This window comes from Lissotriton helveticus, chromosome 2_1 (assembly GCF_964261635.1).
Source record: "Lissotriton helveticus chromosome 2_1, aLisHel1.1, whole genome shotgun sequence".
Taxonomy (NCBI): Eukaryota; Metazoa; Chordata; class Amphibia; order Caudata; family Salamandridae; genus Lissotriton; species Lissotriton helveticus.
Window position 1 is genome coordinate 1,172,954,865 of NC_136059.1, and position 17,571 is coordinate 1,172,972,435.

Here is a 17,571-nt window from a genome sequence, read left to right on the forward strand (position 1 = left end):
CTTTACCACTGCTGATCAGTGCTAAAGTGCATATGCCCTCTGTGTAAATTGTTATTGTGATTGGTTATCCATAATTGGCATAATTTACATTACCAATAGGTCCCTAGTAAAGTGCACTAAGTGTCCCTGGACTGGTAACTCAAATGCTACTAGTGGGCTTGCAGCACGGAATGTGCCACCCACGAGTAGCGCTGAAAAGAGGTCTCATGCCTGCCACTGCAGTGCCTGTAAGCAGTTTGTTAACTGCCATGTTGTCATGGCCAGTGTTTCCACATGCCAGGCCTTACCCTTCCCTTTTCTTACACAGAGGACAACCTTTGGTAGGACCAAGGTACCCCCCTGGGCAGGGTGCAGTGTATGTGAAAGGTAGGACATGTACTGGTGTGTGTAACATGTCCTGATAGTGAAATACTGCCAATTTCGTTTTTCACAATTGAAAGGCTATCTTGCCCATAGGACAGAATGGGGAATGCTGTGTAACAGTTTTGCAAGCATATCTTCCCATAGGATTTAAATAAGAAATTAGAGTTTGGTATCCTTGAACTTATTAACACATATTTTAGGAAGGATGGTTTTTAAAATCTGTGGATTGACTGTCTGGCTTGAGAGTGACAGGGGCTGGGGTGGCTCCAGGATTCTGGGTTATGTTATGTTATGGTATTGGTGTTTTATAAAGCGCATGAATCACCCGGGGGCATCTCCGCGCTATCTAGACCGATTACTGAAGACGAAGGTGTACTAGAGGGGACATCAGTATGGGAAGGCTTTCAGATGTTTCCTAAAGGCCATATAGGATGGAAGCTTACGCAGGGCTTCTGACAGGGAATTCCAGTATTTAGGGCTCACATAGGAGAATGCTTTACCTCCCAAGCGGGTACGTTTGATATGTGGAATTGCTAGAAGGGCCTTACAGTTAGATCTTAAGTTGCGGCAAGATGTCAATCTGCAAAGTTTATTTTGTAAATACTTAGGACCTATTCCCTTAATTGCTTTAAATGTCAAGCAACATGTCTTGAAGAAAGTTCTCTTTTTAACTCGGAGCCAGTGTAATTCCCTCAATAGAGGAAGGGATGGTGTACCCGGGGGACGGTTTAATACCATCCGGGTGGCTGTATTTTGAATGACTTGAAGCTTTGCTGTCAGCGTCTCCCCTACTTCAGCCAGCAGAGCGTTTCCATAGTCCAACCGGCTGATTACCAGAGCCTGGACCACCGTTCTACGGTTGTTCAGGGGGAGGTATGGGATGATTTTCTGCAGCAGCCGGAGGCTATAATAGCACGAGCTCATTATATTGCTCACGTTGTTCTTCATAGGCAGGTTCTGATCGAACTGTATCCCGAGGCTTTTTACTGAGTCCGAAGGGACGGGAGCCGTGCCCAGCTCAGCCGGCCACCAGTCGTCCAGCTTCAGATCCTGTCCCAGGAGCATTAGCTCTGTCTTTCCTGGGTTTAATTGGAGGCAGGAATATGCCATCCAAATTGCAATTGCCAGCATTCCTTGCGAAAACCGCTCTTTTTCCTCCGCCAGGTTGAGCCCCATGGGGAAAATAAATTGAGTGTCGTCTGCATATGAGATGACCTCAAACCCATAGTGCCGTACAATCCTGGCTAGTGGAGCCATATAAACATTGAAGAGGGTAGGGCTTAGACATGAGCCCTGTGGGACACCCCTCTCCAACGGAACCTTAGTTGACCTGAAAGGGCCCATCAAGACCTGTTGTTTCCTATCGGCCAGAAAGTTGACCAGCCATTTCAGAGCAAGATCCCCGACCCCACAGTCCCGTAACCTCTCCGCAAGCAGTCGATGTGGAACAGTGTCAAATGCTGTGGAGAGGTCGAGAAGAACAAATATCACCAATCCCCCTCCATCAAGGGTCCTCCTGATGGAGTCAGTGACTGCCAAAATGGCAGTCTCTGTGCTAAATCCCGGTCTGAACCCGGACTGTGATATGCCCGAGATGTTATGGGTCTCTAGATAACGGCTCAGTTGGGTGTTAATATGTGATTCCAGTATCTTTGCTAGCAAAGGGAGCAATGATATTGGTCTATAATTGTTCAGCACCGTGGGATCTGCAGAAGGTTTCTTGAGAATGGTGCGAATGTGGGCTTCCTCCCATACCGCGGGGATGTGGCCACTACCAATTGAAGAGTTGAAAATCTCCTGAATGGCGGACGCACAACTCGTTGCACTTCGAGCCATGATGTAGGGCGGGCATATATCACCAGGGAACCCCGATTTGGATGATTGAAGATGATGAATTACATCTTCCCTAGAAATGGGGTAGACTGATTAAGACAATTCCCTGGTGTCACCCTGGTGGCGTCAGGTTCATCTGCATAAGAGTTCTTTTTGGGGCAGGTCTCATATATTAGGAAAATCTTATCCTGAAAGTAGGCTGCTAGTGCTTCGCAGAGCTCCTGCATTTCCACCGGTATTTGTTTACAGACCTGAGGGGAAGCAAAACCCTTCACAATGTCTTAGCGGAATTACCTGCCTTTTCTATTTGCACCTGGATGTAAATGTAATGTAAATGTGCTGGACTTGTAAAGCGCACAGCTGCCCGTGAGCGTCCCGGCGCTTGCTTAGGGAACCCGTCCTGCTATTCCCCTGTGAGAAACCCCGGCAGGGTGTCCACAAGGTGAAAGCCAGGCATCCCGCCGTGAGGGGCCATAGTGGAGATTAAGCAAGCTATTGCCCAGAGTCGCAGAGTGTGACCCCGTGAGTAGGCACCAGAGCGAGAATTGTCGAGTCCGTGGAATTTTGAGCCCGAGACCCGCCGAGGCGGGGAATCGAACCCTGGTCCAAGGTCTATCTCAGCTTCCGGGTCTGCCGCCTCTAACCACTGAGCCACGCTTCTCCACTGGATGTAAGCACATCTGGCAGTTTTGATATTGTGATGGTAGTCAGCTAAGGCCTTTTTATAGATCCTTTTGTCCCCCTCCTTTTTGGATCGTCTCCAACGTCTCTCTAATGTTTTACAGGATAATTTTTCAATTTGTAAGGCCCCCGAGTACCATGGGCCTGCGTCCCGACGGAGTCCTGGCTTCGTGTTGTTTTCAGGGATAGCCAGGTCCAAGGTCTGAGTCAGCGCCAGATTGAAATTGGCCAACAGCTCCTCATTGTTCTGATCCTTCAGATCATTGACCCGTTTGTCATGAATCCGGAACTTTCCTTCAAATGCCTCCAAGGTCAGCTTCTGCCATGATCTCACTCTTTGTGGTCTTATTCGTGTGGACAATTGTCTATGTGCAAGAATATTTGTTTCAGGGAAGGCAAAGGAGATCAGATAATGATCTGTCCAAGTCAGGGGGTGCGCGGAGAGAAACTGTAGATCTTTCACATTTGAAAATAGCATATCCAGTGTATGGCCCGCCATATGAGTCGGGCCAAGAACATGCTGCACCAGGCCCATGTCAGATAGCCCTGAGAGCAGCTGAGAGACTTCGGGTCGAGAAGGGCTTCTCGTGATAGTTAAAGTCCCCAAACAGAGTAAAGCTACTAGAGGCCAGGACCTGTGCGGCTATAAGCTCCGTTATATGGTTGACAAAATTCTGCTTTGGACCTGGTGGACGATACAGGAGTGCACCATCCCAGGTCATGGTCGGTGACCTGGAGACCCTAAAGATGCCCATCTCTATCTTATCACTCCTAAACGTGTCTAACCAATGCACCGTTAAGTCCTCTTTAAATGCTATTGCAATTCCCCCCCCAATTTCCCTTCTCTATCCAGATGGATAAACTTGTACCCTTCAGGGATCGCAATGTTGATCACCGGGACACTATGGGGGGTTAACCAGGTTTCTGTCAAGAAACATATGTCTGGAGAGAGTGTGGATAGTATATCCCATATTTGGATTGCATGTTTTACCAGTGACCGATCGTTACATAAAATATTACTCGGCCCTTTATGGGCTACCCTCTGGTGACAGCCGGAGTAGTCCTCCCCGGTTTCACATTGGACCTTGCAGGCCTTGCACCGGACCGGGGTGAGTCAGCATTAGGCTGAATAGACCGGTCTGCATTTGGAGTGGTGGGAAGAGTAGCACCTGGGCCAGAATAGGACTGTGCCTGCCTTCCACAATGCTGGCACCACCCCCTGTGGTGTGTCTGATGACCCTGGCCCATACTAACAAAGGAGGAAGTTGTGCACTGGCAGTTTGCACCCAGAACTGGTTTGGACTGGGCTCAGAGCCCCCGGCACAAAGGGATCAAAGACACTTTGGGGTATACGTATGAGACCTGAAACCCCTGAACTTCAGATCATCTTGGAATTCAAGAGGAACCTTTACCGAGGAGAAGAGCTGGAGAAACTGAAGATAAGGACTGGTTTGCTGTGTGTTCTAGGGCTAACATACAGTTACTATTCTGCCAAGGAAAGGAGAAGGACTTTGCTGTGTGCTGTGTCCCCTGCTTGAGGAAGATCTCCAAGGGCCTGAGGGGAGCTGGCCTCCTGTTTTGAAGTCCAAGTAATAAAAGGACTTCACCCCCAGCTCCCCCTGAACTCTGCTGAGTAAGTTCTGATCTGCCTAGAGTGGTGGATCCAGTTGAGGGGCCTCTGAAGGTGGTTACTGCTGTTTGGGAGCTGGAAGAAGAAGAAACGTGAAAAGAATTGCAAAACCTGTCGCATCGCTCTTCTTGCGGCACGTTTCACCGGGGAATCTCGATGGCGCAAGAAGATTTCCATTGCATTGCCGTGCTGCTTCGAAGATCATTGCAGCGCCTGTCGCCGCTGCAAGAACCGACGCATCGAGGGATCGTGGCTGAAGAGGACAGACGCTGTCCAACGCCGCCGCATCAATCACTGTTGCATCCCGAAGATCTATGCATCAAACCTGTGCTAGACGCTTTCCCAACGCATCACCTGTGAACCAGAACCGGCACAAAGATTCGACGCATCGCTCCCCCTACAGACCGGATTCGACGCAACCCGTCCGCTGCGTGCAGCGGGGCTGTCGCATTGCCTCCTCATGGCCTCAGGAGTGTCACATCTCTTTGTTTTTTGATGCTGCAGCTGTTCGGCTTGGGAACTTTTGTCGCAACTCCAGGTACTTTGGTGCAAAGTTACACATCCATAGATTTCTATTGTATAAGTGCTTGAAACCTATTTAAAGTTATATTTTTAAACTGTGTATGTTAGATTTTTATCGTTTTGGTCTTGTATAGTTTAGATAAAGTTACTTTATTGTTCTAAACTGGGGTGGTGTCCATTTGTGGGGTTTTCACTGTGTTACTCTGAGTATTGGTACAAATACTTTACATATAATTTTGGGATAAGCCTGTGTGCTCGTGCCAAGCTACCACAGAGGTGAGCACGGGGAATCTAAAGTGTGTATCCCCCGTACCCTGATTAGAAGCAAGAGTCCCTATTTGGTCAAAGGGACCTGCCTCTGCCAACTAGAGACCCCCAGTTCTAAGAGGACCTGAGAGATTTTAAAGGAGAAACAATAAGTAGTTCTTCCTCATGGCTATTCAGCTCTGCTGGTTTGTGGGACTGTGACATGTCCTTGCTTATCATATAGTCTACGCATCAATGTAGAAAACCGGAAAACCAACATTTATAGAATAGAAATCTGCTGCTGAACAGTATTTCTTGTCAGGTGACACCAAAGAACACGTCTTGGCCGAAATTAAGACAAAAACTACTGTCCAATCTAACAATATCAGGTCTTCACTTAAAAACAACAGCATTAAAGGTAAGTCGTGGAACAAATCTCTGGAATGGCAAAGCCTCTGCAGCCATTTTTGTTTTACCTGAAACCCTTGATATAACCTTTTTGAAATATTTGGTTAGAGCTTTGCTGAGATTATAAAACAGGATTCATCTTTTTGCACTCAGGGACAAATTTTAGAATTAGCATCTTATCGTTGTCTGTGGCAAAAGGAGCAGACTGTGTTTGCAACTCATGCAAAATGCACATTTTTGGTCATTCACCCAGATATTGTTGACTATGATGGTTATGATGGCAAATATCTATTCTAGTGAAACACTTTGTGTGTGCACGTGTGTGCGTGCGCCTGCTACAGGGAAGAAACATGGGGGTCCAGGGATGACGTTGGGTGGTTACAGACTCTCCTGTGTTGGCTGCCTCTGACCAGCTTTCTAGCATTTTGATCCATTGTATGAGACACACAATGCAGATGGAGGCAGTCTGTAGTAAGGTGCTTTGTTTCCTACTTCCTGTTCTGTTCTTTCCTGGGTGGCTTGTGCCAATAATTGCAAACAAACCCTGGCAGCAAAAACTGGAATTTGATCTGTACTTCTGCGTTTACTTCGGACAAGCATGTGTTCAAATCAAATTCCTATATTTGTCATGGAATTCCAGCATTTGCAGTGGGCCACCCAGGATGACTTGAGGTTGACTCCCTCTTGATTAACACTATGGGGCCGATTAGGATGGCGGACGGACTTGCGTCCGTCCGCCACCCCAGAGGTGGAGGGACCGTCCGCAGGGGCAGCGGCGGTCCCTCCGTGCAAATTAGGATGTGACCGCCACCCTAGCGGTCACATCCTGGATATTTAACATTGCGGCGGGTGCTGCTTCAAGCAGCACCCGCCGCAATGCTAAAAGTGCATGTTTAACATTTACGTGCACAAAGCGGCAGGCACCACGCGGTGCCTGCCGCTTTGTGCATGTAAATACTGGGGGGTACCATAGGTACCCCCCATGTGCACCCCCCACCCGCCTACACCCTGGGGGCCCGCAACGGGCCCCCAAAATCAAAAGTACACATGCTTTTCCACGGCGGAAAAACCGCAGCGGAAAAGCATGTTTACAAATGCTTCCTAATTTGGCTGGCGGTGTCTGATAGACACTGCCAGCCAAATGAGAGCTTTTCCGCCGCGGTTGTAAGCCGACCGCGGCGGAAAAGCAGCGGACAGAAACCAAGACCCACCAGCCATCGTAATGCGGCGGTGGGTCTTTGGTGACTCCGCAGAGGATTTTCTGCCTCCTCCGGGCCGGAGGTGGCTTCCGCCGGCCCGGAGGAGGCGGAAAATCCTCCATCATAATGAGGCCTTATATGAGGAGGGTGAGTCGCCACCTCCTTTTCCACTTCCTTCCCCTCTTTTGAATTCTACACTTATACAGTAATTATAGATGGACATTGAAGCATCCTTACTATTGCAAACAGAAACATTGATTGTTTTCTCGACAATGAGCATAAGGCCCCTTAAACCAGCTGTGTCTGTTTATAGTTCACAGGTTTTTCTTCCTGGTCCATGCATATGTGTACCTATTCACTTAGGGTATTTCCTTTTTTACATATCGGATGTCTCTGTAGTATTGTTTTTCAAGCAATTTAAATTGGCCTCTAGGTGTCTGGGTGAATTCTCAAGTTAGATTGGTGGTTAGGTGAGAGATGCTGCAGCAGTGGCGTAGGAAGGGGGGGCGGCGGCATGAGTTTTGGAGGCGGTGGCTTTCCCGAACCCCCTCTTACCTTCAGGAATTGCCAGCACCCTTGCTCTTTTATAAAGCAACCGTGGCGTAGCAAACGCCAGGGTCATGCATGCCTGTTAGGTAGTACGAAGTGTTAGTGGTGAAAGTGGGTGGTTCATGTCCATGAGCCTGGATGTACATATCCTCTCCAATTGCCTCATACTAGTTCACAACACATATCTTTCTGGTGGATTTCAAACATGCCTGACATACTCAGGTCTTCTGAATGGAAGCTTGTTGCTAGCTTAATAAAACATATCAATAACTTCAAAGTTTAGCACGTCTTCAGCAAGTGGCTTTACAGTTTCACTCGCAGTCAGTGATGTAGCTAGGCCTTATGCCACCCATGGCTGTCCATGCGTTTGCCGCCCTTTACGGGCGGATGTAAGAGTGAGACGGGACGCCGTTGCCCCAACACTGTTCACAGTAGTGTTCCTTTCAAAGACAAAATTGCACAATCAGGTTGTGTTGCTGCTATTGTGACACTGCTTTAGTATTGTGCAACAGTATTTAAACAGATGTGTTGGCTCAGGAGCTCAGAGTGTTCTCCAAAGAAATAACAATGATCATGGTATGAGCATACCGAAAGTTATCTACTCTGTCACATCTTGAAACTTAACGGAAGTCAAATTGAACTTCTGCCTCAAGTATATTAATGTCATTTCAACGTTTTATTAATCTCATTCTTCTCAAAATCTGGGGGCTAATATGGTCTTATAGCCCTCCGTAGTGGGCTATACCAAGCCATTAAAGGCCCGATCTAGCGATAAAGACCCATGCCGAAGCCAAGAGCCTTTAGCAAGGAAGCAAGACTTCAATGCCGGTATAGCCCAGCTACAGAGGATTATAGGGCTATTAGAACATTTCGCCACTAGAGCGCAGAATGTTTTAATAAATAAAACAAAGGTCTCATGGAGTCCGAAGGCATTGAAAACCCTATTGGGCTCCGCTTTGTTCGTAGCGACAGCTGTGAACGACAATTTTGGAATGTTGGAGCTCCGGGCTTTTACCGGCTATTAGAAGCGCGGAACACTCCATTGTTTTTTAATGGAGCTTCCAACATTCCAATGTTCTAATTGTTCCTACATGTGAAATAGTTGCCTACACAAAATACCTTTTCATAGTCCGACAAACATTTTTGTAATGACCCGGAGAGACTTTTGATGGATGTACAAGTTACCATGGTAGCCAATGGGCAATGTTTACTACGTTTGGGCAATTGGAATTCTACTATGGCCTACTATCCTTGGTACATTTTTTGAAATAAAAGTACACTATTGTCGTAAAACTCACAGGTACTGCAAGCAGTGCCATACCGTGAGACAGGGTACACTGTTGCAAACGTTTTTAATTTTGATTACATTAAATGTCTTTCACTCAATTCAGATATTTATCTTGTTCTCATAACAGGTTCTTTATCCAGTTGATGAAACTGAAGCCTGACACCACAGAAGAACAAATTACTAAAGTCAGTAAAGAATTCCTGGCTATGAAGGAACATTGTTGCAAAGCTGATAACCACGCTGAATGCTTTACAATCGAGGTAACAAATACAATATGACATATTTAGCAATAAGTAACATTATGGTTACAATATACACACATGACCAACAAGAACCTGTTGGTAGCTATGGTTTCCGTCCATCCGTGCTGCAGTAATCAGAGGCACCAAAGCCTGATGTCAATCATCTTTAAGGAAAGGGAAATGGGCTGCATTTGAAGAAAAAAAAAAACTACTTGTTTTGAAAAGCAGTCCCAGACATGGAGGTCTGCTGAGCCCAGCAGGCCACCATACCTGGGAGAGCCGGCCATTCCTAATGGGGTCGCAAATTGCGAGTGCATCATGAATATTGATGAGGCATGCAATTTGCAATCCCATTGGGGATCGTAAACAGTGTCTCTGACACTGTTGTACATGGCATTTAGCGACTTGAAAATTGTGACTTGAAATTGAGCGCAATTTGCGAGTCGCTAAATGCCTGGTCGTACGTTTGACCCTAAGTCTGTTGTAATAGGGCATGTTGTGAATAAGGTATATAATTGCTGCATCAGCAGTATGGCCAATGATTTAGCAGGCACCTCTAAAGGTGGCACTTTGTCTCGTGACATGGCTCGGGTGTAACTAATTTCAACCCTTTTGAAGAGTGAGATTGTTCTGTGGTACTGTCCATAAGTTTCCATTTCTCCCTTGCCCACTTGTCATCTTGTATTTTTGCGTCAGTTGTAATTTTATTTTATTTTTTTCTTCATATCAGCTACTATTGTGCCATATCTTATACATTGCACGAAAAACAATGGTGTAAAGAACTATTAAAAAACCACAAGTAGATAAATCAACAAATAAAATCAAGATGGAAGGAACTTAGACAAACTTTGGATTTCTAGAGAACTTTCAAACCTTATATTCGAATGACCTGCCCTTACCTTTGAATCTCAGCACCATACCCAAGTAACATTGCAAGAGCATAACAAGACCTTATGATATCTGGTTGTGAATATGTGGAAACCATTGCACTGATTTCTTTTCTCAAATATCTCTTTACCATTTGCAGGGTCCTAAGCTGATAGAGAAATGTGAGGTGCTCCTTGGAGTGACAGCTGAAGTTAAAATTCATGTCTAATCAATTCGAGGTAATATTCTTCAATAATTAATATTATCTATCATTGTTTATATCTTTCTAAAAGGATCGCTACACATTCTCTTTCTTGACATATCCGTGATGCCATAGGCAGTACCTGCTGATTAATTCACATGTCTATAAAGGTCTGTAAGTAAGATTGGCGTATACTCTATATTTCGGCAACTCACATAGTATTCCAGCCCAATGTTGAGACCCAGTGCCCAATTTTTTGACCTACGTTGAAAGCAGTAGCCTATGGTGAAGGAGAGGGGTTATAATTATAGGAATAGGATGAGTAGTTTGATTATAACACTTTTAGAATTTTCCACCCATCCAGGGTAGAACATTCTAAGTTAAACAGGAAGAAACAGAACGAAAAGCATTGGTATTTTTGTAATTTATATACAAGAACTGACAAGAGGGAAACTAATGCGCTAAGGGTAGTGTTCTTTTGTGTTATAGAACTTGTCTGGTCTTCTAGTAAATGCTCAAAGGTAAAGATACAACCCTTGTCAACAGTTGTAATCAAACAGGTATACAAAGTTTGCCAGTTATATCTAATTCTCAACAATTCTCAACCTGAGCAATTCTAGGTAAAAAGTCAAAAGAGTCCAATCAAGAAATACTGATTCTCCAATTAAGTGATTTTCAAAATATTTTCTTCTTAATTTCTTCACAGTTCATATGCAGTCACTGCGCTCAATTCTTCCAATCATTTCCTTAACGTGCAATTCATTGCCAACACGTGTTTCGTCCAGCTAATAAGCCTGAGGACTTTGTCAGGGCTAAAGACAAGTGACATATACACTTGATTAGATGTTAATACAATAAACCATAATAAATGCTAATCAAATCAACATAAGATGTACAGTGTAATCTCACATGTTAACACAGGGAAAAACATTTCATAAACTTGTACGACTGCTAAAAGAAATTCTTTACATCTCCAGTTGGTTATGAAATGTGACAACAGGATAAAGTGCTATTACTGATTGAAACAAAGAGGAGTAGAAAAAGATCCTACACCAAGGAATACACCGTGCAGAAAAAAGGGGAAATTTTTGTATTAAATATACTCTAAATAACCTAAAACCAGGTGGTATAAAAAACCTCCTTTGTAAGGCAGTGTTATTAAAGGTCAATATAGTGCTAGACTTACCAATTGAGAAAGGTCTCTGTGAAGTAATATCTAATGGGTTTGTTCTTTTTATAACGAAAGCAACCTATTAGAGGGATACATATATTTTAGTGTTTTAATTATATCCATACTGGAATGTTACCGATTACTAAATGCTGTCGCTATTTATCTACCTATTGCGAACGAAGCCTTATCTTATATATAGATCAAAAAAAGAGAGGCACACCATTACTCGAATTCGGACTTGGTGTCTCTTAAATAGCAGTCTCTAATCTCTGATATATTAACCAGGTCACGATATTTTTAGTCTACCCTTATATCTACATATTCATAGAGAGAACTATATGATAAAGTTTACCTGATTAATGGCTTATTTCCCACTTGTATCACAACTTTAGATTTCGAGATAAGTTTTGTCTGGACCTGTTTTTGGAAGCCATAGACGTAAAAGCATAATTAAGATACAAACTATCACTAACGTATACGTTCTAAATAACGGTACAGGGTTATTAGAGTAATCTTAAAATTACCTTCACTTTATTTAAAAGTCACCGGGAGACGGGCACTCTCATTTGTGATCGAAAATTTCCTTTTCTTTTTTTATTATGCCTGTCAAGTAAAGCGATTTAAATTGTAAAACAGGCTATTTTCATGCCATTAATAAACTTTACGACATTATCTATACTGTAAGCAATGTTATCTTACCCGTTTTAGTGTGTCTCGTGCAGTATCAGAACATTGGTATTTTAGAACAGGAGGTCTATACCAGCACTTATTGGCCCTCTGCCTTTGTATTGTGTCCAGAGGAGTTCTCAACACTTCAGTGTTCTTTTGGCATTTAATAGAACGTGCCCCTTTTACCGTGCATCACCTCAAAGCCAAAGAAATGCCTTGGCAAAAGTCTCGAAATAATGCAGTTAAGTCAGATGCATAGGAGGGCACACCGTCTTTCAAGGTTTATACAATTGCTTTTTAATTTAATGCTAGTTTGTGAACACTGAGGGCCCGGTTCACCAAGAGCCTCTGCAGTCATGATGGAGGCTCCGTAGTCATGGAGGGATCTCCACACTCATGACGGGTTCTCCACACTCATGGCGGGATCTCCACACTCATGGGGGGGATCTCCATACTCATGTAGGATCTCCACACTCATGGCGGGATCTCCACACTCATGGCGGGATCTCCACACTCATGACGGGATCTCCACACTCATGGCGTGATCTCCGGATAGCAGGTTCTCCACGTGAAGATCCCACCACGACTTTGAAGCCTTCCCCATGACTGCTGAGGCTGTTTGTGAAGCGGGCCCACTTAGTATGGCTGTCTATCAAGTATCCTTAAAAATACTTCATTTTCCAATGACAACTAATATTTTCATGAATTTCCACTTTTCTATATGTCTCTGAAATGTTTCTACTCTTTTACTCTTCCTTTCTAGACCGAATGTGATGTTTGTGGTTTGAAGTTATTAATTTGCTTTAAAAAAAAGCGTTTACCTTATTGCAGGGAGTCTTCTAATGGCATTGCGGTGTAAAGAGAACTTTTTTCAACAAGCAAAAACCTGATGAAACAATGAAAACTTTCCCTAAATTTAAATTATGCCTGATACTCTGTTCTGAATTTGCACTATATTTGCTTTACTGTGTTCTTTTGGATTCTTGATGTGCAAGACTGACACTAATGTACCTAGAACTGGTACAAATTTGTTTTTATCAAACTCTCATTTTTTACTTCACCCCAGCTTATTTTGAGTGCTACTGTAAGGGCCTTTTACAAGCAAAGTTTGGACACTTAAAACATGTTTACTATTTTTTCTTGGTTATGTCTTCTTTGCACAGTGGAACACAGGTGCTCTCAATCAGTGTCAGAATACACCCTATCTCCGTGCATTAATTACTTTATTATATATATCCCCTCAGTGTGTGTACTTTATGGCAAGGCACGCATTTTAATGTACTTCTCAAATACAAGAATTTCATAGCTTAATGCTAAATTGATCTAGAACCCTTAGGGCCTTATTTATGAGGCAAGGATGCAGGGCAGCGCTGCAAGTCTTCTTGATGTGCTGCCCTATGCCAATGTGAAAGGGCAGGAATGCACCGTTTTTATGAAATACCGTGCATTCCTGTCCTTTCCCCCTGTGCTGGCGCACAATTTGCTGCCTAGTGTCAATGAAGGGAGCCTTGCGCCATGGTGCAAGAGGGCCTCTGTTGCAGGCAGGATTACTTTTGTGCAGGAAAGGGCACCTTCCTGCACCAAAACAATCCCTAGAGGTATTTTCCACTTTCTGCAAACATGGAAAGATGAAAATCGAGTAGAAATAAAAACATTTCTCCTCATTACTCCTGCTCTGGGGAGGCTTAAGGTTTTGGCGCTATCCCAGGTTTATGTGATTAGGTAAATCTGGGGCAGCGTCAAAAGCCTGGGAAAATCCACCTCAACGCCAATAAATTACCTACTTGACGCGCAGTAAGGCAAAGCAGCAACTTGCGCCCCTTTGTCTTACTCCATATCTATGAAGTCATACGGAGTGACTTTGCGTCATATCATAGATATGATTGAGAGGCTTGCACCCCCGGAGCATCAAAAAAAGTGACACTTCGGTGGTGCAAGCCTCTCATAAATAAGCACCTTAGTCTCCTTTATACAGCGATCATATTGCAAGATCTCGATGGACACTGAACACTGCACCACATTTACATAGAAATTGACTAAAACCAGTAGGACCAAAATGTAAGTTTACGGCTAAAGGAATGTACAACAACCTACAAACCATATACCCAAATCATATGCCTAAAAAGTGCAATGCGTCACCTTAGCAAGAAAAAATAGAAACTACCGTTTGAAATGAAATGAAATGGAAAAAATATTTGGTAAAGCGCACTGCGGCCAAGCGGCTTCCTGGCGCTGGGGACCTGATCTGAGCTTGCAGAGGGAACCCAGGGAGACTAGGAGGGGAATGCCTGAGAAAAAAGGAAGGTTTTGAGCGCTTTGCGGAAGTGAGTGTAGATGGGGATGGAACGAATGGAGAGTGGAAGACTGTTCCAGATCTTGGGGGCCAGGACTGAAAACCGGGTGCCCCCCATTCTGGATTTACGGAAGCGGGGGATGTGCAGAAGAGAGAGGGAAGAGGAACGAAGAGTGCGGCTGGGGACATGAGAGGAGATGAGAGAAGTGATGAACAGGGGAGCAGAGCAGGAGTGAGCCCGGAAGGCTAGACAGGCCAGTTTAAAGAAAGATCTGAAACGGACAGGAAGCCAATGAAGGGACTTGAGAACAGGGGTGATGTGAGAGGATTTAGGGAGGGAGAGGATGAGACGGGCAGCTTGGTTTTGAATGGCCTGGAGTCGGCGGGTTTCGTAGGCGGGTATGCCCACGTACAGGCCATTCCCATAGTCGAGGCGGGAGGTGACCAGGGCCATGACTATGGTTTTAAGTGCGTCGGTGGAAAAAAAACGCGAAATTTTCCGGATAAGACGGAGGGACAAAAAACAAGAAGACACTTCGGAACTGATCTGGCAGTGCATGGATAAGTCATGACTGACTTTGATACCAAGGGTACGAACGGAGGAAGCGGGCAAGGGAGGGGGACCAAAAGAAAGGGGCCAATGTGCAGGAGACCAAGGGTTGGAGGGACCACCAGTGAGGACAAGTTCCGTCTTGTCTGGATTGAGCTTCAAATGGTTAGCGCTCATCCACTCAGAAATAAAAACTAAGGTGGAACCAAACTTAGGGAGAGAATCAGGGGTAGAAGAAAGGTCAAAAACGAGCTGGAGGTCATCTGCGTAATTGTACACAGAGACCCCCAGCTCAAGAAGGGAGGTGATGAGGGGATAGATATAAAGATTTAAAAGAAGGGGGGAAAGAGAGGAACCTTGGGGAACGCCACAGGTGACCGGGCGGGGAGGGGCAGAGAAGCCGGAGAGGTGAACCGCCTGGGACTGAGCCTTATAGTTATTTTAGTAATCCATAAGTTATGAGCATTAAGTGAAGACACAGTTGCTCTAATCTCTCAAGCCTTTTAACTTTGATACATGGCATTTCACCTATAGAAGGAAATCACCTTCAGATACAAGAGGTTTTGTGTTTTCCCTGATCTCTTGACTGCTATTCTATAGGTACTAAGGGGCTTATTTAAAAGCCCTATGCGCAGCCGAAACATAACTTTTTGTGATCTACCGATGGAGCACAGGGCTTAGCCTCATCTACAAGGTCACGTAAAGCCACCTTGCATGACTTTTAATGGCTTTGTAGATACGGAGTAAGGTAAAGCAGAGCAAGTCGCTGCCTTGCTTTACTGTGCGTTAAAGAGGCGTTCCATGGGTGCTGCGGTTGGTGATCCTCCGCAACAACCATGGACGTTGATGCTGCCCCAGATTTATAATATCTCGTAAACCTGGGGCACCACCTAAACCTTGGGCCTCCCTAGAGCTGGGGTAACAAGGACAAAAGTTTACATTTCTTCTAGTTTTTCCTTTTTCCACATTTGCTGCATTCTGCAGCACACATAGAACGAGGAAAACACCTCTTGTGATTGCTTTGGTGAAGGAAGGTGCTCTTTCCTGCACACAAACAATCATTCCAACAGCATAGACATCTTTGCATCATGGTGTAGACCACTTCCTAGCAGATAGGCTACACCAGTAAGGACTCAACTAAAATAAATTAAGATCGACCGGAGCTTTTACATCTTACTCTATATGCAGTAGACTGTAACCTGCACAAGGAGCATGTCACTTTCACTTGGAACTGATAGCCTGCCACACCGTAGGCTGCGTCCATCGAACCACCTGACAGGGTTTCTGAATATCCAGAATTAATCTTTGGTTGACCAACATGTACACAATCAATTTCAGTCGACATTATTTGCATGAAAACTTGACTAGATTTTACCAGTCAGTACAATGACCAGCCCTACTTCACTGAGTTTCGAATTGTTCACAGTCAACATTATGGTTATCAAAAATACAGTAACGTTTGCAAGAAGCTTTATATTTTTAAATTTGAATCTGGAAAAAAGCATCTCAGCACGATTTCTCTAGCTAATGTTCTTTTACTTTAGCTGTCAATCATGGAGGCCACTGACCTGTCATGAGCATTTACCTAACTCCCTTTTTTTAAACATCTCAGCTATGTCCTAAAAAAAATGTGTGTGTGTGTATATATATATATATCACTGAAAAGTGAACAGTGTGGTTACATGTGTTAATGTTCACCTGAGATTGTGTAAAAAAAACATTGATCACAACTATGTTAATAGCCAATTAGACAACCAGGAAACTGTTCCACATTTAGCATACTTCAGAACAAACAGGAGGCACATGAATGTATTAGAGTCTCATGGAAAGTAATACATATATATCTTCCACTATGCCTCCAAGACTGAGAGAGTGTCATAGGATTGCTTTGTATAGGTGCTAACATGAAAATACATGTGCTTTAAAACACAATATCAGGTCTCACTAGGCACACTAGCCCTGGATTTTTTCTTTTATTTCTAGGGCTTATAGTCCTTTTTATCCCTTTATAAACTTATGACTACACGTGCCAGAATGCAAATAAAAATCCTGTACAGGTTGAGCAACTCACCTATAGACCAGGGAAATATGAGAGCTCTGCTATGCATAGCTTGATGGTTCAGTCTGCTCACACTCTCAACAATAGGGTGTACCCTTTCATACATGTTATTCATGAATACAAGTAGCTTGTACTTCTTTGTAATGGGTCCTTTTATGCTTTTACATTACAGGGAACAAAAGACAGCAAGGTATGTCTGCACTCCTCCTATTAGCCTAAGATCTTCCGACTTCCTGCTTCAGACTACAATGACATCACCTGAAAAGAGTCAGCTCCCTCTCAGTCATGCCCAGCTCACCTTGTTTTGCTACAGTGAATAAATCATCTGAAGGAAAATGTACTTGTGACATGCTTGCTTTTTTAAAAATATATTTCTGAGTATGCAGCTTCGTACATGTATGCAGCCATGTGTGACATTTCTTGAAAGCAACACTCTGAAGGTAAAAAAAGACACATTATATTGTGTGTGAATTTATACAGCACTTACTGCCTGTTAGATCTGGGGGTCTCTAGTTGGCAATGGTATTCACCTTTGTCCAAATAAGGACCCTTACTTCTAAGTCAGGATAAGGGGATTACACTCCTTAATAACCCCTGCTCACCCCCTTGGTAGCTATCTCAGAGGCAGTGTGTTAAGCATTTGTGAATATACACAGTAATACAGTGAAAACACCACAGATGGACACAACACAGGTTCTATAAAAAATAGGTATTCTTTATATAGACTTAACACAAACGACAAAACTCCACAATACTATGCTTAACGTTGACTTAAAGATGATGAACGTTGCTTAGTTCA

General features: G+C 44.0%; 1 protein-coding gene across 1 annotated transcript in view; it reads left to right on the forward strand.

The window, feature by feature from the left end:
• Positions 1-17,112, forward strand: part of LOC144818523 (serum albumin-like) — a 104,171-nt gene extending 87,059 nt beyond the window's left edge. Inside the window, exons 13-15 of the mRNA XM_078676033.1 lie at positions 8,847-8,979; positions 9,989-10,067; positions 16,945-17,112. Coding sequence (XP_078532159.1) covers positions 8,847-8,979; positions 9,989-10,057 — 202 coding nt within the window. The 3' untranslated portion in view covers positions 10,058-10,067; positions 16,945-17,112. The remainder of the gene's footprint in view (positions 1-8,846; positions 8,980-9,988; positions 10,068-16,944) is intronic.
• Positions 17,113-17,571: the final 459 nt, after the last annotated feature.